The sequence below is a fragment of the Cyprinodon tularosa genome, unplaced genomic scaffold (assembly GCF_016077235.1).
Source record: "Cyprinodon tularosa strain WSP-4 unplaced genomic scaffold, ASM1607723v1 ctg467, whole genome shotgun sequence".
In the NCBI taxonomy this organism is placed as follows: domain Eukaryota; kingdom Metazoa; phylum Chordata; class Actinopteri; order Cyprinodontiformes; family Cyprinodontidae; genus Cyprinodon; species Cyprinodon tularosa.
In genome coordinates this window covers 1218773-1240202 of record NW_024039193.1, presented here as the reverse complement: position 1 = coordinate 1240202, position 21430 = coordinate 1218773, and the positions used below count along the sequence as shown (strand labels likewise).

Sequence of the window (21430 nt, the reverse complement as noted above, 5' to 3'; positions counted from 1 at the left end):
AAGTTTTGTCCAAGAAACATCCAGAGACCTTCTGATATTTTGGTTTATGACTCAGCCCATTTAGTGTTTTCATGCATATAAAAAATGAAAAAAGACAAATGAAGGTGGAATTTGAATGTGGGACAATAGTTGAAGAGGAAATCTCAAACAGTCAGATACCTATTAATGTAAGCTGTGACAAGAGCCTCGGATGCCAAAGACGATTTTCTGCTACACAGAACAGAATCCCCAACATTTCCATTCACATGTAGAACTTCGTTTTCTGCTGTGTATATGGCAATAAGTCCTGTTCTTACACAAGTCTCTAATGTATAATTTAAAATAAAAATGTTACGATTACCAAATTGTTTGTTTAAGTTTTATTGAGTGCAGCAGAACCCATGTAGAACCCTGAGAGGGACGGCAGGTAAAATCATTTCTTTTTGATGCCTTTCAGTCACAGCACTAGAGCCTTGACAGCACTAGAGAAATACTTTGATTATGCAAAAACATTAGCATGTGGAGGAGTTTGCTTCCTTATTATTTAAAATGCACTTTTGCTTTTGTCAGATAGGTCATCATCTCATCTTTAGGTTTTAGTATAAGAGCTGTAATGAAAGTATCCAATTTCAAAATCTAGAACCTCTTGAGCAGGCCTCTCAAACTCAAATCCTTCAGGGCTGTTATCCTGCAACTTTTAACTCAGTTCAATTCAATCTATATATTTAGCTCCAACTAGTATTCATAGCACAGTTCATCTCAAGGCACTTTACAGAAACAATACAAAAAATCTAGAGTCAGATTAGTAAAGATTTTCTTTCGAAGGAAAACAAGCTGATTTCCTTAAAGTCATTGACCTACCAGGCAACGCTCCTCCTTGATGTGCTTGTGGTGATGATATTAGCTTGCATTGTATCATTCACTCTAAAGCAGTCCCTCACACCAAGCATGCATGCAAAGCACTTGAGAGGAAATCTCCCTTTAATAACGAAGAAACCCTAAAGAACAAAGGTTTTAGATGTGTCCCTTGCTCTACACACCCAAATCAAATGACTAATAGTAACAAGCAGTTTAGCTCTGCTAATGAACCCATACTGGAATAAAGTGTGTTCAAGCAGAGACATTTCTAAAAGTGGTTGGACACTGGCCCTTCAGAATCTAAGCCCAAGCTTAGACTGGCATCCTACTTAAACACTTAGATCACTTTGTGTTCTCCAAACTGACAGCTGTCCCAGCATGCACTGCAGCAGTAGAGCTTTCAGAGTATTAAGATAAAAATTCATTTTTTTCTTGCCGTTGTTTCACAATAGTACATTTTAAGATAATTTGAGGCAAGAGCACACATGCAATCCTATTTTGTGTCTGATCTAAGAGAAAATCATGTCGGAGGAAGTCGTGGCGTGTAGGGCTAATTGAAAGTCAATGGGGATGATCACACCCAACACGATTTTACACAAGGGTTCTCCGTAGGTCCTACCGAGTTAGACCCCAGGCCCATTTTAGTCAGACTATGCAGTAATCAGCAGCAGTTTCATGGGTCTGACAAGAGCAGAGACACGGTTATAAAGTAAAACACATCTGCTTTGGGGGAAAATGCAAAATTAAATCTGTTAATCACACGGGGTTTTGGAGTCACACATCTTGTATATAGTAAGTGGGACAGACTCGTGCAAAAACACATGATTGAAACATAAAAAAAATGACGAGTGGCAGACAGAGCAGGTAAGCATGGCGCATCTCTCTCACCTCTTTATGAAAAAAGGGAGAAAAACTTGAATAAACTTCACAGATCTCTCTCTGAGAATCCCCCGTCTGCCTCAGTCAGCATGGAAAAAGTCCTACAGCATTTATGTTTCTTTTCTTTAGATATGGATCTCATTGCGTTTTTAATATGGGCATATGAACATTCTCTATCTGTTCTGGTTTGAGATGCTGCACAGACTTGTTAAGTGGGGTTTTTGTTTTATAGCTTTTTTTCATAACTTTTCATAATATGTCAGAGTAAAAGTGGGAAATTGTTTTCATTTGTGTGGCACAGAGACAGAAGTAGAAAACGATCTGTGCAGATGTGCCCATGCTGCCCAGTCAGAGCCTCTCTATATGTGAGACTGTGACAGAAAAAAAAAAATCTGAACGGAGCCCAAAAAGACGTATGCAACCAGATGCAACCGGAGTGTTCAGTCTTTTATACTTTTAAGCTTTGCTGTATTGGCCCATTTACTGATTTACTGCATAGTAAAAAGAAGTTCACATGTTGAGAGGACCGTGGCAAGAAGTGGTGCTCAGAGGCCAACCATAGCCAGGGCTATTATTAGCCTTTCTGCAGCAGCCTTCTCTCGGCAAAGTGGTTTTTTTTTTGGCCAAACTTTCATTGTATTTGTGTTTAATCTTTCTGTGTTAATCATTATTCCCCAACTAAATGAAAAAGTAATAATTTATCATAATCTAGAGACTACTAATAACAGCAGTAGAAATGCAGCTTCAGACAAGCTTTGAATATTGTGATTTCAAGAGCATGATTATGTTCCAGTTGACCCAGATTTATTTTGCAAGCTCCCGTTCTCCCGAGTCCATACTTTACTCGCCTTCCTGTGAATTGAGAAATGGCCATTGTCTTTTAATGTGTGCTGTAAATTGGTGAAATTGCCCCAATGAGCAACATGTCCTCATGACAGACAGATTGGTTATATCTTTTTCTATCTAGGAACCCCACCTGGTTGCATCCAGTGAATGACTTTGCATGATTTTCTCCCTAATAGATGAGAAAAGAGAGATGGTCGATATCCGCTTGCATTGTGTTGTTGCAACAATCCCTAACATGGAGCATGCTTGGAGGCACAGTGTAGAGGAAATACTCCCTTTTACCCCAAAAAAACCTAAAGCAGATCAGAAGCAGGCTCAGTTAGAGTGACCTTCTGCTAATTCTGACAAGGGCTTCAAGAACACAGAAGAAGACATACAGAAGAGATATAAATACTTTATAATAGTAACCTTACTTCATAGGTAGTTGTAAAAGACACAATTAAGCAAACAATATCTGAGAAGGTTTTTATGCCAAAGAGATGAAAGAGACTACATCCAGTTAATCACAGTAAAAGCTGAGCCCATGTGTGTGCTCCACTCTATATGTTACTATACCTACTAAAGCTGTAGCTGAGTGTGCACAGAAGAGGAATGACGCATGTTAGGCAAGTCGGTGTGAGATTTACAAACTGCACACCTGCTCCACTGCGGATTTAGACTAGTTACAGTGTGCTCAGGTCGCTGGCACAAAAAATATGTCATATTTATCTAAGGGCTACTTATTGGATCCCCCTACTATGTTTCTATACAATGCATAGCCTGCAAGACAAGGAACCCTCAAGTTAGGACTGTATAAGGGCCCTTTTAGGCATTCCCCTTTAAAATATGGAATGAGTCACTCTAGATCAGGGGTCACCAACCTTTTTGAGGCTGAGGGCTACTTCATGGCTACCGAGTCATAGGAAGGGCTACCAATACTGACCTATGAACTGAAAGGGATCAGTGTTCACCTACAGTAAATATCATCCATAAAAACAAATTTTTATTCTTATTTTATTCTTTTATTAATTTCTAATTTTCTTTTCAATATTGTCATATTGAAACCACTGAAATATGATGAAATAGTTAACATGATGAAATAATACATAAATGATTAAAAAGAAGAGCAACAAAATAAAAAACAAAATTAAACTTAACCCACTGAGTGAGTTGTTCTGTTTTCAGAAGACGAAGAGGGCACCCCATGTGGTCCTTGAGGGCCTCTTGGTGCCTGCGGGCACCGCGTTGGTGACCCCTGCTCTAGATAAAACAAAAAATGTAAATCTCATTTAAATGCAAATATACAAAAACTTTGCTGTTGTGAAAATGGAAAAATATCCCCAATTATGACAGGTTTTATCTGTAGGTTGGCCTTTCTGTAGCCAAGTGTAGGTTTCTATCTTTTTATTCCTTAAAGCATCCAAGTGTTATTTGATTCTGAGGAGATTCAATGTTTGTATGTTTGTGTTTACAGTGAATGAGCTCTCCGCAGGAGGTCCCTGGACTTCATTAATTTCAACTGTCTGTATCTTCACACTGCTAAAGTTTCTACAAGGAGGAGGTGCAGGTGAGTGTCAGTCGAAGCTATAAGAATTAATAAAAAAATTATGAGCAAAAGACTGTTTCAAAAATGACTTTTTGTTGTTCTTGCAGGTACTTCTGGTTTCATTAGCAACCTGCGTCAATTCCTATGGATAAAAGTTCAACAGTTTACCAGCAGAGGTGTTCAGGTGAACCTTTTCTTCAGGGTTCCTCTATCCATATATTTTCTATCACAGGGTCAATTCAGTTCAATCTAAAATCCATGATTTTTACCAGACCGAAAAATAAATGATTTAAAGAGGCATTACAGAGTCTAGTAATGATACTGCCGCCTATGGCAAAAACACAGAACTGTATCGCTCTTCTTCCTTAGCTCGCGCTCCTACTTAACAAGGTAGTATTTTTACTTTTTTCACCTTACTGGTAGTTGCTATTGGTTTCTGAGTTGAGATGGATGCTTGCTAGCATTCCCAAAATTCATCTTGAATATAACGCTTTGATTGTTTGTTAGATTGGACTCATTTAATGTTAACACGCTTAACATCACATCCGCCGAACAATCAATCAATCAATCAATCAATCAATCAATCAATCAACTTCATTGTCAACTACAATTTACATTGCAATCCAGATTTCAGTTTCAGTACAAACCGTTCATCGCATACATTGGGTTTGGGGGGGGCTGAGAGGAAGAATGGTTTACTGAGGCCATGCGTGCCGAAGAACACTGCCTTTGGCTCGTTCTTACGGCTGCCGAGGGCCCCAGCCTGTAGGCAGCTGCCTTAATCTTTGTAGAAGGATAGGAGCCACATTGGGGAAGGTCAGGGGGAAAAAAAGCATATTTCACACTTTATCCTTCACAGGATACAGTTTGAGGTATCAAAAAAACCTCAGCACAAGAAAAGCACATGTGACAAGAGACAGACATTTCAGCAGAGGGTCACATCGGAGGCGGAGTCACATGAAGTCAATCTGACATTTGAGACATTAGTGTGTATGATGAGTGCGTTCAATTTATCGGTGAACGCTGTCAACAGGCCATTGTCTTTGATAAGATGGAAGTTTATCAACGGTTAGGGACGCATCCACAGATGTTCGCATATAGGGGAGGCGGGGAGCAGTTCTTCTGTGCCCTTTCACCATAACATCCTGGTTGTATTTGATAAGGGGAAGACTGAATCCAGAATAACAATTATTGTTTTGAAAGATGGGTGCACAGGAATTTACCATCAGCCTTGAGTCTTTTCATGCTGGCTCTTCGTGGTGAATTCAATTTTCCAAATTTGTTGGGCTTTTCCGCTTTGAAGCGAGTGTGCACATCCAAGATATTATCCCATCTCACCTTTGAGTTAAACCACCGCAGCCAGCCTGCGTTCAATCGCACCCAGCATACAGCTCATCCCCCAATCATGCTCGTTCACAGCCTGTGTAAGGGTGTCAACCGCTGCCGGCAGCCTGATCTGTGCCCAAATTGCAGCCGACATCCTCTGCAATTGTAGATACATCAGGTATCCTCCAAATCCAAAAAAGAGAAATCTGAGTATCATAAAACCAAAAATCCATACATCTTTGATATCCTCCACTGACAGCATTGTGAAACACACCATCCTCCAAGCCTTCCGGAAGTCCATGGTGTATGCCACGAAATATGACCCGGTAGGACAGGACAGGTCCCCTTTTCCCTGTCTTCCAGTTGATTAATTGCATTGAGAGACCAGTTGACCAGATCCATTGTTTCAGTTCGGGTGATATGAAGAGAGGGCTCAGAAAATACAAGACACAGCAAAGCAGAGACAGAGTAGGGACATCAGGGAGTTGCAGAGCAGCACGAAAATGCGACCGCCTCTTTTAAGAGTCAGAATAGTGCGGGGACTTCTGACCCAAGGTAAAATGTAAAATAGGAAAATAGACAACACTCTTATAGATGCATTGGTGCTGAACTACTGAGGTGTCAGTCTGTTAATCAAATTAGGTTTTATTTGTAAAGGGGCATTTAAAACAGCTAAATAAAAAATTGCAAAATGTCTCTTTAAGACTAGCTTTAAAACCTTTGAAATGAGAACCTTCCTAGCTATATCAGTTTATGTGTTCCATAATTTGGCACCTCTGCATGGCTTTAAAAAAATGACCAATGAAAGTGAAGTGTTTAGTAGGGTGTCGTTCAATAATTCACCTATCAAATAATTATGCACCTGAGCGGTAGTTTTCTGGGATGTTTTAAAACCTTCTAAAAAGAATATTAATTTTACAGGGTTTGCTTTTATAAATATTTATTTAAACCTTCTTAAACAAAGGTGCCAAATATTAACATTTATCTTGTGGTGCTACTTTTCTGGCAAAATATATCTGGTTAACAAAAGTTTTAGGCACAGCAGTGGGAAAAAAAAAACAACTTGCGTGGACTATATTTACAATATTATAACTATAATAGACCATAAGCAGTTTACTACCAAGTGACTAATCTCTCTAATTTGACCAGTGCTATAATATTTTTTGCACTAACACAATACATTTGATCTCTCAATTTTACTTCTAATCAATATATCTAGGAGTACTGGGGTCGGATTTTATTTACCACTTAAATTAAATGTTTAATGTCAATGTATTTGCCTAGAACCATGTTTGCTGTCACATAAATGTTTTTTTTTTGTTCTCATAGTCTTTTTGACATTAGATAAGTCATTAACATAAATGAGAAAAACCAAAGGTAGCAAAATAGTTCCACGTGGGACAGTAAATGCAAACAAATGTTTTGTCTTTTTGAAACATGACAATATAACCATTTAAATGCTATAAAAGGAAGACAAAAAGGTAACTATTCTTTGGAGAAAAATACAATGATTAACTGTCTCAAAAGCCTTGGAGAAATAATAATTAAAAACCCACAAGTACATTTATTGTTAGCAGCAGAAATGCTTTTTCTGCTGTTTGATCTCTTTTTAATAACATTTATGAGAAACAAGATAAGTTTCAGAGGCCTACAATTACTAAATATCGCTGGACCTTTGGATTTGAGGTATACTCTACAATTGTTTACGTCAAACCCAAATCTTATAGACGAGGACAAAGAAAGAATGTGAAGTCTAAATAATCCTAAAAGCTGGTGAAGGCCTATTCATACATCCAATAAAATCCTATATTTTAAGGGTTTATATTCTTTAAAAATGAACGTGGGCATCCTAATGAACTTTGACTGGACTGGAATGGCCGATGTTATTCAAAGGGGAATGACGGAAGTTTTTCTGATCACATTACAAGCACACTACCAGCAAATCTGAAGACAACACTTCACACTTTTCACTTTGCTCACTTTCCCTTTTGGCTAAGGTCCGTGTGTTTTCTCACCTCCATGGATTGTCTGTACGATGGCATCTGGAGAGGCGCACTGGTGATGTGGTAAGAAGCATCGACCGTGGTATGTCCTCCATCAATAATCTGCTAAGGTGAGACAGTTGAAGCTTTTTCTCTTTAGGTCAAATTATGCAGCAGTGCTGAAAATGATCAACATGTGGTTGGTTTTATCCTTAGCTACATCCTGTTCAGTATCCTCCCGACCATCATTGACATCATTATCGCAATTATTTACTTTGTGTCTTACTTCAACATCTGGTTTGGACTCATTGTTTTCACCTGCATGGTCCTCTATCTCAGTAAGTCTTTACTTTGCTTACTTTCTGTCTATCTTTAAGTACAGAAAACTTTATGCTTTAATTCTGCAATACAAGAAGTTAAAGAGAGTAGTTCAGTTAAAACTTGCCTACTCTCCTCTGGAAGAGTAGGAAAAAATATACCATCTTTTTATTGCCAGTTTTGTTTTCTCCAGAACAGACGGCAGAAACCTGTGCTAGTTTGAAGAAAAAAAACAAAAACACCTGTTGTCTAACTTTAAGCACAACTGGACAGCGACTGACAGTTATTTGAATAGACAGTTAATGAGTTGATTATGTTTTTTCATTAACTGAATGATCAGAACAAAGAATCTATAATTTCCATCTCTTTATTCCACATTAGAACATTTGGACGGAGCAAAGAAGCTCACAATGAAAGAAAGGTTGCAGAAATATCAGATAATGAATTAAAGAGCTTTATATTGATCACATTTTTAGAAATGATTTAATATTCAATACTAAATAATATAAAAAGTGATATAATAAAATTTTTGAGAAGTTAATTTAGAGCCCCTCAATCCTGCAAAGTGCAGTGTATTTACATAGATATTGATAGCAAATTATTACCATTAATTAATCAAAATATATGATGTTCTGATTGAGATGTCGATATGGAAGTTCAGAGCAAAGAGGGAAAGAAGCTGTTTCGGAATTTGCTGGACCTGCATGGAATGCTGCAAAGCCTCTTCCCAGAGAGCAGCAGGGAGGAAAAGTCCATTGTGGGAGTGTGAGGGGTCATTGCAGTGCTGAGATGAAATGTCTTTTATGGAGGAAAGAGGAGCCCCGAAGATCTTCTCTGCTGTTTTTGCTCATTGACATCTTTAAGCTTGAACATGGTTTTCATTGTTGACGATCCGTGACTTTAAGTGGTAAATGGTATTTCATTTTTGCACATCTATGTAAGTTACTGACTTACATAGAAGTGCAATAATGAAACCCCACTTGGGTTCAGAGCTGAGGGTCCGTTCCTCCCGATCATGCCCCTTCAGGTGTCAATGTCATTTCCCACATTGGCGTCGCATGGATGCCAAGAAGTCCTGGTACTCTGTACTTCCTTCCAGCCCATAGGCCGAAACAACAGTCTGAAACCTTCCCCATAACAAACGCAAAGTTCACTGGGGTAAACTCAAACATAAGACAGCTGAGCTTAGAGAGACAAAAATGACCGCTCTAGGTCTCTCCCCATGGGCCACTTCAGAGCAGAAGAGAGTCCAGCCTCTGTCAAGGAGCTGGATTCAAGAGCCCATGATACATGTGGAGAAGAGCCCATCTATGTCCGGCCAGTATCGCTTCCAACTCCGGCACAAGCACATTTTCCCATCCCAGTAAGGTGACATGCCCTGTCCGTGAAGACAGTGTAAGCAACGCATATTGGGTTGCCTTAGCCACTGAAACCCAATCCCCTTTGCTCAAGTCTCTCATGGTTCCCCCTCAGCTGGTGAGCCCACTGGGGGATTGAGTAGAGTAACACCTTGGGGCTGGGCCCCGCCCGTTCCCACAAGGAAGGACCCGGCCACCAGGCGCTCAAGGGTGTGGTCCCATCTCTGCCGTACCAGAAGATGTCATGTGCCTCGATTTTTTTGTCATCATGTGGGCTTTGTGAACCGCTTTCCTTTTGACCTGTCCCCCTGAGACTATTTGCTTTAAGATACCATGACAGGGGCATTTAACCCCCCGACAACATAGCCTCAAAGATCATCCAGGCAATGAAGCCCCTCCACTACCCTGAGGTGATGGTTCAAGGAGGGAAAGATGTATCTGAATAATGAAAATAGCCTTTGCAGCATAAAACGACAGGAGTACAAGCCACCACTCCAATTTCAATAGGAATCATGAATATATATATATAATATCCAAACAGCCCTTCTGCAATAAAGGCCTGCTCATTAACAAGTGTTTATCAGCAGGCTGTTGGATCCTCTGTGTTTTGGACCACATGGGCTTGCTTAACCTTACTGGTCAAAATTACCTGTCTATAAATTAAGTATAAACTCTACTTTCTATAGAGGATGAATATTATGATGGTTTGTATGTTAAATTAAGTATCATTTTTTTCTCCTTTGCAGCTTGTACTGTTTTGATCACAGAGTGGAGAACTAAATACAGGAGAGAGATGAACAACCAGGACAACAATGCAAAATCCATAGCGATAGACTCACTGCTCAACTTTGAGACGGTAGTTACCAAACAATTATGAGTAATTGCAGAACAAAGATGCAAGCTGAAATGATCCATTTCTGGTTAAATAACTCTGAAACAAGTTTGTTTAACTTCCCATATTGTTTGATACTGCTGAGGAATTGCAGTGGAGTCAATGACTTGATGCAATCAGCTGGCTTTCCTTTAATAAAAAAAACAATGTTGAATCTGACTGTATGATCCGACTGAACTGTCCGTGTAAACTGTCTTAAGATGACATGTGTTGTGAATTGAAGCTATTTATAAACAAACCAGATTGAACATTAATTTTAAATATGTTTCATATCCCTTAAAGGTAAAATATTACAATTCTGAAGATTATGAAGTCCACTGCTTCAATGAGGCTATTTTAAATTATCAGGTAGTTCAATATTACTATTTATTGATGTTTTACCAGCATAATTTTAATGTGTTTATGTCATGTCATGTCCTGAATGCGTGTGTTCAGTTTGTTCTTTTAGAATAAAGAACAAAAGTATTTATTTTGTTTGAAAACATACCGTTTTTCTGTCTAGAGGAGTGAATGGAAGAGCTCAGCTTCTCTGGCTTTGCTTAATCAGGCACAGAACATCATCATCGGATCAGGACTGCTTGCTGGATCTCTGCTCTGTTCCTACATGGTCTCTCAGAAACAGTTTCAGGTATTAAAGCTAGGTGTGGGACTCGATTAAAATCTTTAATTGCATGGCCGTAAAACTAATTAATCGTAATTAATCACATTTTAATCGCATATAAATACCTGACTTGGAAACAGCAAGAAGTTACTTTTTCCACATGGGTTTTGGATGACAATACATAAGCTTTATCAACAAAATATTATTTGTTTATTTTACATATGACAACGCTCTTATCGACTCTCCCATCGTGTATTTTAAAACTAAATTAAACCAAATTTCCCATGCACGGGGCCAACTAAAATGTTTTCATCTGCTTCTTCTAATTCTTCCATGGTTGTCTCTCCTTGTAGTTAAAACCAGCTCTTCCGGTTCTTCTTCTATTTCTGTCTGGCCGTTCTACTGCTGAACGACATAAATACGTTATGGTGTGCGATTAAAATGCGTTTATTTTTTTATGTCCCAGCCCTAATTATGACAGATACAAATATACCTGATTTATGGTAATATATATTTAACTTTTCCGTTATATTCTGTCTGGCAGTGTAGAATTCAGACTTGTTGTCCAAGTGCCAGATTTACTCTCCTAAGGGGTGTATCATCGCTTCAGTTAATGAAAAACTTGAACAGGATCTTCTCTGACCATGGAAAGGTGGGAGGGAATGGTAAAAAGGAAAGAAAGCAAGAGAGGTTGTTAAAAAAATTCAAAGTAATGAAAAGGGGAGAGAAGGATTTTCCATTAAGAGGGTAGTTTGCTGTAACTTCATGACATTTGCTTTCTCCTTATTGCTGGTCTGAACTTGGTCATTCTCTTTACAGAATGTTTTTTTTTCTCCCCCTGCAGGTTGGAGACTATGTTCTGTTTGGAACCTATATCATCCAGTTGTATATTCCTCTAAATTGGTTTGGGACCTACTACAGGTGTGCAAATAGTTGAATAAATGTTTAGATAGATGTTACATTCACCACATTAAAATATTTCACCATGTAGACCATGTATTCCACCATGTATTCCAATAACAGATCATCCACTTAAAGTCCATTTACAGTAGGTCTCATGTTTAGGTTTTGGGCTGTCCTGGTTGCACGGAGAACAGGGGAAAATAATTGGACCGTGAGGCTTGAGTTAGAGATGTTTTAAAAGTCAGGAACAAAGGGTATATAAAACAATGTTTTTATTTGTATACAGATTATAAATATAAATCAAAGTTTACTCTTACTTGTGTCATTAGTTAGGTTACTTTTTCTGGGTAAATAAAACAGGACCCTTTATTGTCCCACAATGGGGAAATTGTAATTTTGAAATATCAGATGGTTTATTCTGATTTAAGTACAGTTTTTTTGTGGGGTTTTTTGCCACTTCTGAGTGTAACTAATAAATAGATCATTTGCTGTGCCTTTCTATTTTTTAGATGAGTTTATGATATAGGAAAGAAAAAATCAACAATTTTAAAACCAGTGCTGCTCTACGTGTCTGCAGGTTAATTCAGAGTGGACTCATTGATATGGAAAACATGCTGGCTCTACTAGGAGAGCACAGAGAGGTAAGTAACGGTACAAAGGCAACTGGTTTTCAACTTATATTCCTGGTCATGTAATATCTGCTCTATGTGTTATTCTGATATCATTTATATATAATTGTTTTCATAACTTTTTCTAAAAATTTAACTATAATTTTGCTGTAAACACAGCAAGTTTTATTATTCCTGCACTGATGTGTAGGAAACCGCGTCATTCTTATATCCCCTACCCTTGTGTAGGTCTGTGTATCAATCGTTGCTGTATTTCAACAAGTATTAGAAAAAAGAAAAGAAAAAAACATCAATTAAATTCAGTTCAATCCAATTAAATTTCTTTATATAGCACCAATTCATAAACCTCATCTTAGCGGAGACATAAGAGGCCCTTCACTGAGACAATTCAAAAATAAGTGGTTGTTTTATTTACTTAGAGTCCTCAAATGAAGAAAGGTGTCTCATTCTTTAGACATTTGTGGAGAAAATAACATTTTAGATACATCTCATTTGAGAGTTAGCCATTCGAGTGGGTAACTCTGATTGATAAAAATCAAAGATACATTTTAAACTTGAATATCTAACTGCATAAACTTTGCAAATCTTTAACAAAAATACCTGCAAATATGACCTAAAACATAACTTGAGAAGTTTTTTTTTAAAACAAGCTTTTTCATGTTACTTTCCTGATAAAGAAATTATTAAAGCAACACTACATAACTTCTTACTACAGTATTAGCTTATTTTTAGATATATTTAAGGATTTTTCGGGTCAATATACAGAACTCAATGAAAACAGTGCACTGTGCAGTCTGCTTTCCCCAAAAACTTGACTTAGAGCACTGCTTTAGGGCAGTCTTTTTCTTAAACATGTCGCTCCTTAAGCTAAAAGTTGCTGTGTGGCAAAAAAATTGACAAGACACTCAATTGATCAGGCTGGTATTTTTAGCTCTCTAATGTAGGATTTCATCTGGAGTAGTGAAGCGGCCTTGTCTGTACAACGAATTCCATCATTTCTCAATCAAATAGCTTGTTATTAGTTTCCAAAAAACAGAGGAAGACCTTTTAATTTTTTGACATTACTGTAATACAAGTTGCTTTCCAGGAAGTTACAAGTCTAGCGCCTCTAGTAGCTAAAAGTTACAATTGTTGCTTTGAAGAGAAGCCAATATATTAACATCTTAACTCACTTAACAGGTCATTTAGATAATACAATTGTCAGTGACATTTTTTGGACACATTTGGTCACATGATTGTAATCAGATCAGTTAAATGGAATACCGCTACTGATTTATTCAGATTAAAAGAAAACTGAATCCGAAGTGACCCAAATGACTGCTGGTGAGCCTGAAAAACAAAAACAACAAAACAAACAAAAAAACAACATTTACAGTCAGAAGTCAGTTCACAGGCTGGTCAGCAAGCTTTTGTGTTTGTGTGTATTTGTGGCCAACCTGCCTCTCAAGTCTGAGCGTGCTTCAGTTTGTGCATGTGTGCTTCTGTGGGAAAAGGCATCCTCCTTCAGTGTCACTAAAGGCTTGTTAATTCAAAGGCTCTTGATATGGTAAACAGCCACATGAATGTAGACAAAAGTGTTTAAGCACCTTAAAAACAGAGCAGCTCCGTTTCCTTGGCTTGGGAAGCTTGAAGAGAGTGCAGCCAGACAAGAGTGAAATGGATGAAGGAACTGAAAAACAAAACCAAAAAAAAGGTCAAACTACAGTCAAAATGTTAAGTGGGGAAACAAAAGCTGAATAATTTCAATATTTAAGTAGAAACATATGTGGGCAATGTCAGGCAACATACTGTACATATTTGAATCTATGAGGGGAAGTCAGGGTACCCAGGTAGTCATCTCTGGGTTATCGTGTAAGAAAGAAAAGCATGTGCACTTCAACAACTTTTCACGCTACTTCCCGATTTTATGTGATTTAGCACTTCCAGGATGAGTTACCATACTCACTCACACTCTTTTTGGCTTGGAAAAATGTATCCATCCATCCACTGTCACACTTATCCTAAGTGTGGTCAGAAGGGGTGCTCATGCCTATCTCCAGCAGTCTACGGGCGAGAGGCAAGGTGCAACCTGGACACGTCGCCAGTCCATCGCAGGCAACAGGAAAAACAACCATTCACGCACGCACTCATACCTAAGGGGAATTTAGAGGAGCCAATTAACATAACAGTCATTTTTGGACTGTGTGAGGAAGCCGGGGTACCCAGAGAGAACCCACACATGCCCAGGGAGAACATTAAAACTCCATGCAGAAAGACCCCAGGCCAGGAACTAAATTTCAAAATGTTAACTAAAATGTTGGAATATTCAAATAGATACAAACAAGAACTATGAGATAGAAATATTCCAATATCTATGTACCTTTTCATCTGGGTCTTTATCTAAAAATAAACAGTATGCAATTAAATATTTGCTTTGGGTATAATTTAGGGATTCCTTTTGGTAGAAATTAAAGAAGGTTTAGCATCACCTCTTTTTAGCTGGAAGGAATACAATCTTGATAGTTAGACAAAAGGATTTTTAATGTTTTGCAGAGGATGATCAGACACATCTAGTTTATTAAGTAGCGAGTGCAGGAGGAGCCATACTGCTGAGAGCGAACCATCATTGTGTGCACCTTTCGGCACAAGCACAGCTGGAAGAGCAATGTTTGTCAGATTATCCCCCCCAACCCCTGTTGCCATGGTTCATCTGTGGTCATGCAGAACGTGCACCGCTGCATGCCAGGTGGGCAGGATGACCAAACAGGATGCAGCAACACAGCTGATACTGCTTAGCCTGTCTAACAGATTACAGCACAATGATGCATTTTAAACGTCTGACAGACAACCCGCTAAATATTTTATTCAATCTCGTCTCATCGGCAAAAACTCACAGCCATGATTCGTCATGTTTTCGTCATCAAACATCCTTGTTTAGATGGGAGGAGCATCAACGAAGTAAATTTGTCATTGTCATTGTTGACAAAAACAACACCGGTAAAGATATAACGACATTTCCCATTTAACAGTAATATTGTGTATCTCCAGTAGAACCAAGCTTAGTTTGAACACACATCTGCTTTAGGATTCTGGTTTATTTTGCAAAAAGCATAACCACAGGAGCTCCATTTCCCACAGAGTCCAGGACTGCACGTAGCAGAGAAACCTAATAGTTGAAAAAGTTTCTACGTTTTGGTAGATGCCATAAGAGGAGGCAAACCCTTTTCTTCATGCAGTCAAAAGTCTTGATTCAGTCTCTTTCCTTCTGTACTCTTTCTTCATAGATTGAAGATGCTGAAGAGGCTCAGGACTTGCAGCTGACGGCAGGGCAGGTGGAATTCGACAAAGTCTGTTTTGGCTATGTCCCTGGGTTTGTATCCAGTTAAATAATAACAGTTAAACAAATAATTTTAGCCCGTTCTGAAAAGTTTATTTATCTGAGGAAAGTAACTGCTTCAATTCAATTCCTTCCAATACAAATATACTTTATCAATCCTAGTGATATTTAAAGAGCTGAATAGAGTTCAATATCAATTATAACAAACTTCCACCCTTTTTCAAGTAAGGGTGGGTTTGTTGGAGCAGATCTAAGACAACCTCTTTAACACCATGTTAATGGAGTCAGTCTTTAATTATATATATTCTTCCTATTTTAGAGACACTAATAGAGCATTTAACCTTTCATAAGGTGAAACAAAACATGTAAAAACTTGTAAAAAGTCAATAGGTTAGCACACATTAATACATATTAATATTGCAATATAGCATAATGTTACTACCTACAGTACATCACTGCCAGAGTGGTGAACTTCAGTTTGCATTCTCTTCCATGAAACCATGAGGGTTAAGTTGAGTCTTAAGCTTTAACTCTTAGGGTTATTTTATCCATTTTGCACTGGTGAAATCACTAAAGATGGCAGCCTTCCACCAAGTTGGATGCTCATGGTCTAGGAGCCCCTTCCAACGTTGCCCATTTCCTATCCCGAGTGTTCATTGAGACCTCTGTTCTAAAACAATGTGGTCCAGACGTTGGAATTAATAAATTTCTTTGAAAAGCTTTGATTTAAAATCATTACACTTAAATAAATTGACTGGTTTATTGATTGATCATTAAATTGAGTGGGCAAAGAATCTGTTTGCTGAAACCAGAGTTCTGACTGGTTTATGGTGATCAAGTAGCCGTTTCAATCACAATTTAATTTATTTTACTGTAATTTTTTTTTATTTTAAATCATTATTTGTCTCCTTTTTTTGTATTTAATCGAGTGATAATTAGGATATTAATCTAACAGTTGGAAGCAGAGGTATATGTTGTAATTATTTTGGTAAAGAAAAAAACACCCATACTTTATTATGTTGTTGCTTTAATATAAAAGGTTTATGGAGCAGCTTTATGTTTTTTTTTTTTTTGTATAAATAACTGCATCGTTATGATCAAGTTTAAACTTTTCTGGTGTTTTCTTGTCATCGCTTTTATGTATTTTGTTAGTGAAATAGAGTTTTTAATGAGCTTCAAAAGGGGATAATGGAAGGTCCATGAGGTCATGCTACACTATTTAAATTGTTTCTTGATTAATCATTTTATCTTATAATAAATCTGACTAATAATTGTTTTTGTTGTTCCTATATTGTTTTCAGTTCAGAGGTTCTGACCAATGTGACATTTAGTGTGGAAGCTGGACAGACTGTTGCACTGGTATGTTGGTAAGACAACACATCTACACAGCCCTGTCTACAGCATCAAGTTTCCATCCAAATAAAAAAAGAAATTGATTTCTTTTTATCTACCCCATTGCTTAAAAAGTTTGATACCTTTTAAAGGTATTAAACTGATACCAACATTGGTGCATTCAGTTTTTAATTCAGTTCAAAAATACTTTGTTGATCAAGTGAAAATAAGTATCATAATTAAATGTATTTTTTCATATTTTTGTGAATGTTGATAGCATAAATACTGCCATACATCTCTTGTAAATATGTCAACATGAAAGCTTTTTAATTAATCTATTTAATTAATATCTCCCTAATCTGACTGAGCATAAATAATTTTGCAACATAGATTAAAAAAATAGATGTGACAAAGTTGCCTGGTAAACATACTTCAATAGACCTCAAGCTCATGTAGCTTAATATAAAAGCAGATTCACAAAGTATGAACTGAATGGAAAGGCAGCATGTAGTTTGCTAATTTTGATAAAGAAAAATGGAAATCCATTTTTCCTTTTCTCTCCAATGAATTTTGGGGTTGGTAAGATAGGATGTGAACAGTTAACTGAAACCTTTCATGAGTAAAAACCTTGTCTATGTTTTATGATATTTTATGTTTACTTACACTGGTATGGTCAACATCATGGGTATGGGTATGAGTTAAAGTAGCTATTTGTTGTTGAAATTCCGATACCAGTATTGGAAATGTTTCCGCAGAGCACAAGCATCAGAATCATGTCAGGAAAGATAAAATGGTATCAGAACATCTCAAGTAGCTATGGTTGCTAAGGTCAGATAAATAGCAAACATGTGAATTAAAAGTGTATAGAAACTATTTAAGATGTTGCAGTAATATTTATTTTTGGTATAGTTAGGATTCTTGAAGTTATGTGAGTTTTTGTTTACTTTCTTTAAAAATGCTGCTGGTACAGAGATTTAAGATCATGTTGATGATTTTACATTGGTTTGTTTAGGTAGAAACGATTCTTTTGTGTGTGTCTGTGCTCAGGTAGGTCCGTCTGGATCAGGAAAAAGCTCCATCCTGCGTCTGTTGGTCAGATTTTTTGACCCCCAGGATGGCTGCATCCGCATTGATGGCCAGGACATCTCCAAGGTAAAGAAATGCTGCTGTTAATTTATCCCACTATTCTTGGAGATGTGAAGTTATCATTTTATTCAGTTTAACTTTTCAGGTTTACTGAATTAAAGCACTTAAACAAATTTATATCTTCTGTGAGGTCTTTGTCTTGTTTCCTGTGTAGTGGGTCCTTTTTGGTGATTTGGTATCATTCTATATTAGATTTCTTTGCTGTGTCTGCCTGTTGCTGATCAATTCTTACCTCTCTCAGCTCCCTCCCTTCATTGATTAAAGCTGTTCTCCGTCTCCTCCTGACAATCCCCAACTGTGGTGCCATATTTTTCCTCTCTTCCCCCTGTGTGTCGCCATTGAGGCGATTTATATAGACTTTTATGATGAAAAGTTGAGAAAGAATAGGACCTTTTATTTTGACACTGTTTCCTGTAGTTTCCTTACTACTTCCTGCATTGTATTCAGTTACTCCACATTCGGTTTCTATCTGCTGAAAATGGAAAAGAATTCCTGACTGTGAACGATGCTAGAAGCAAAGTCGTAAGTAAAAGTCATTGTTATGTTAAATAATTGATAGTTTAAGTTAAGTTTATAGTAGAAAGAAAATGTAATAAATAGGTTAAAAAGATCGTTTTTATTCATGTGTTAAGATAGGTTAATTCATCAGACTTTATGTGAAGCTAAACTTAAAATTAAAAATAGTTGAACTTTGTTTTGTTACAGTTTTCACTCTGCTATGTAATGCTGGATTCTTCAAGTAAACAACAGTGGAACGTTAACTACAGAGCAGTCTCCTGGTTATTGCATCAGAGTTTAACTTGTTGGATAACTTCAGTTAATACACTGCAGTGAGGACAACATAGTGAAAAGACTGAGAAGTTAGCACTGAACATCGAGTCAGGATGGAAACTAGATCTAATAAATCAAGCAAAGTTGGAAGCAGCTGTCATTCTTCTACCTCATCAACCAATGCTTTACTTCGCGCACGAGCAAAGGCAGCAGCTGCTAAAGTGCGTGCCGAGTATGCTGAGCAAGAAGCCAAAGCTAAGATAGAAAAAGTTAAAAAAGAGACTGAAATTAAAACACTAGCCATATGCCGTGAAGCAGCAGAAGCTGAAGCCGTAGCAGCTGTCTGGGAGTCAGCAGTTACAGGGAGCAACAATTATATTGTGCTGGATGAAACAAACTTAATAGAACAAAGCAAACATGAACGAACGAGTGAATACATCCAAACTCACTTCCAGTCCACTAACCCTGTTCAACAAACAGTCATGAAGGCTAGTCCACCCCCAACGCAGCCAATTGCCACTCTCAGTTACAGCCCGAACAACCCCTTTGTTTCACACCATCAGCCGCAGGTGTTTTCACACGACACCAGAAACAATGTGGAATTTACAGACTATGACTTGGACTATGCACCACCAGCAGCCAAACAGTCAGTCAGCCAGAATCCATTTTTCAGAGAAAGGCCCAGGGTTATTTCCGAGAGTGTCATCTCGCAGATCAGTGAATTAAATGTCGGGGCTCCATCTTTCCACCCCCAGCAGACCAATACTCAAAGTATGCCTGCAACTGAACACCTGGCACAATATTTAGCTCGATGTGACCTAGTGAATACAAGTTTGTATGAGTTTGATGATAAACCTGAAAATTATCGTGCTTGGCTCTCATCATACAAAAATGCCACCCAAGGACTTGGTCTCACAGCCACTGAAGAATTGGATTTGATGACACGATGGCTTGGCAAAGAATCCAGCAACCAGGTGAAACGCCTCCGTGCAGTGCACATAGCAAGCCCACAAATAGCCCTAGTGAAAGCTTGGGAACGTCTTCAAGAGTGTTATGCAGCCCCAGAGGTGATTGAAAAGGCCCTCTTCACCCGACTGGATGCATTTCCCAGAGTCTCAGCCAAGGAAAATTTGAAGCTACGAGAGTTGGCTGACCTGCTTATGGAAGTGCAGTGTGCTAAGGAAGATGGCTACTTACCAGGCCTGTCCTACCTGGACACAACACGAGGAATTGAGCCTATAGTGACCAAATTGCCTCATGGACTCCAGGAAAGATGGATCTCGGTCGGTTCTAAGTACAAAGAAGAAAATAGAGGACGGTTCCCACCATTCGATTACTTCACGAAATTCATATGTTATGAGGCCAAGAAAAGAAATGACCCCAGCTTTACCCTTTCAAATGTTACTACAACATTACCTGTCAGGACTGAAAGTGCCTTTCCTAAAACCATCCAGAAACCCATTGCAGTTCATAAGATCAATGTCACTCCTACAGGAACAAATGTCTTCAGTGATCTGAGTAAGATCTGCCCAATACATGCAAAACCCCACCCACTTAAGAAGTGCAAAGCCTTCAGAGCTGAAACTCTGGATGACAGAAAGGTATTTCTGAAAGAAAACGGAATCTGCTTTAAGTGTTGTAGCTCAACCAACCATATGGCAAAGGACTGCACTACAACTGTGAAGTGTTTTGAGTGTGACAGCAACCAACATGTCTCAGCTATGCACCCGGGACCAGCATCTCAACCTATGACTCCTCTGACCTTGCCACAGCATGGCGGGGAGGGTGAAGAGGTAAACGACACTCGTGACATTAGCTCAAGCTGCACAACAGTATGCGGCACAGGACAAGCTGGAAGGTCATGTTCCAAAATATGCCTGGCAAGAGTGTACCAGAAAGACCACCCAGACAAAGCCATTAAGGCCTACATCGTATTAGACGACCAAAGTAACCGGTCGTTGGCCAAGTCCAGTTTCTTTGACAAGTTTGACATTCACTCTAAGCCATATCCTTACCAGCTGAAAACATGTTCTGGGCTAGTGGAAACTTCTGGCAGAAGGGCATCAGAATTTATTGTGGAGTCTCTGGATGGGAAAGTTACAATTCCCTTACCACCACTCACTGAGTGTAATGACTTACCTGATAACAGGTCCGAAATTCCCACACCAAGTGCTGCTCTTCATCAACCTCACCTGTCAAAGGTAGCAGAACACATCCCAGAGCTGGACCCCACAGCTGAGATCCTCCTGCTACTAGGGAGAGACGCAATCAGAGCACACAAAGTACGGGAACAAATAAATGGCCCCGCCAATGCGCCCTTTGGGCAACGCCTTGACTTGGGCTGGGTGCTGGTCGGAGAAGTCTGTCTAGGGAACACACACAAGCCAAATGTCAGTTCCTTCCGGACGACCATGGTTGACTGTCATCGGCCCTCACTCTTCCAGTCATGCACAAGCCTTTTGCACTTTAAAGAAGAACTTCAAGACAGACTGCCTAGAAATGGTGCATTACCACCCAGAGCTAAGGAATACAGTCTGGGTCAAAATGTGTTCAACCGCACCAAACAGGATAATAAGCTAGCACTTTCAATTGAAGATGAAACTTTCTTAAAAATGATGGACAAAGAAGTCTACAGAGACAATTCACACAGCTGGGTTGCTCCATTGCCGTTCAGACAACCAAGGCAACAGCTTCCCAACAACCGCGAGCAAGCAGTAAAAAGGTTTGAATCCCTCCAATGCCAATTCAGAAGAAAGCCAGAAATGCAAA

The 21430-nt window shown here is 38.6% G+C and overlaps 1 protein-coding gene across 1 annotated transcript in view; it reads left to right on the top strand.

The window, feature by feature from the left end:
* abcb6b (ATP-binding cassette, sub-family B (MDR/TAP), member 6b) overlaps positions 1–21430 on the top strand; it is a 57317-nt gene that overhangs the window by 16820 nt on the left and 19067 nt on the right. The window contains exons 3-14 of the mRNA XM_038301375.1: positions 4016–4108; positions 4195–4271; positions 7411–7526; positions 7612–7733; positions 9818–9927; positions 10246–10311; positions 10466–10591; positions 11409–11485; positions 12045–12108; positions 15360–15445; positions 16714–16771; positions 17792–17896. Of these exons, the coding sequence (XP_038157303.1) occupies positions 4016–4108; positions 4195–4271; positions 7411–7526; positions 7612–7733; positions 9818–9927; positions 10246–10311; positions 10466–10591; positions 11409–11485; positions 12045–12108; positions 15360–15445; positions 16714–16771; positions 17792–17896 (1100 nt within the window). The remainder of the gene's footprint in view (positions 1–4015; positions 4109–4194; positions 4272–7410; positions 7527–7611; positions 7734–9817; positions 9928–10245; positions 10312–10465; positions 10592–11408; positions 11486–12044; positions 12109–15359; positions 15446–16713; positions 16772–17791; positions 17897–21430) is intronic.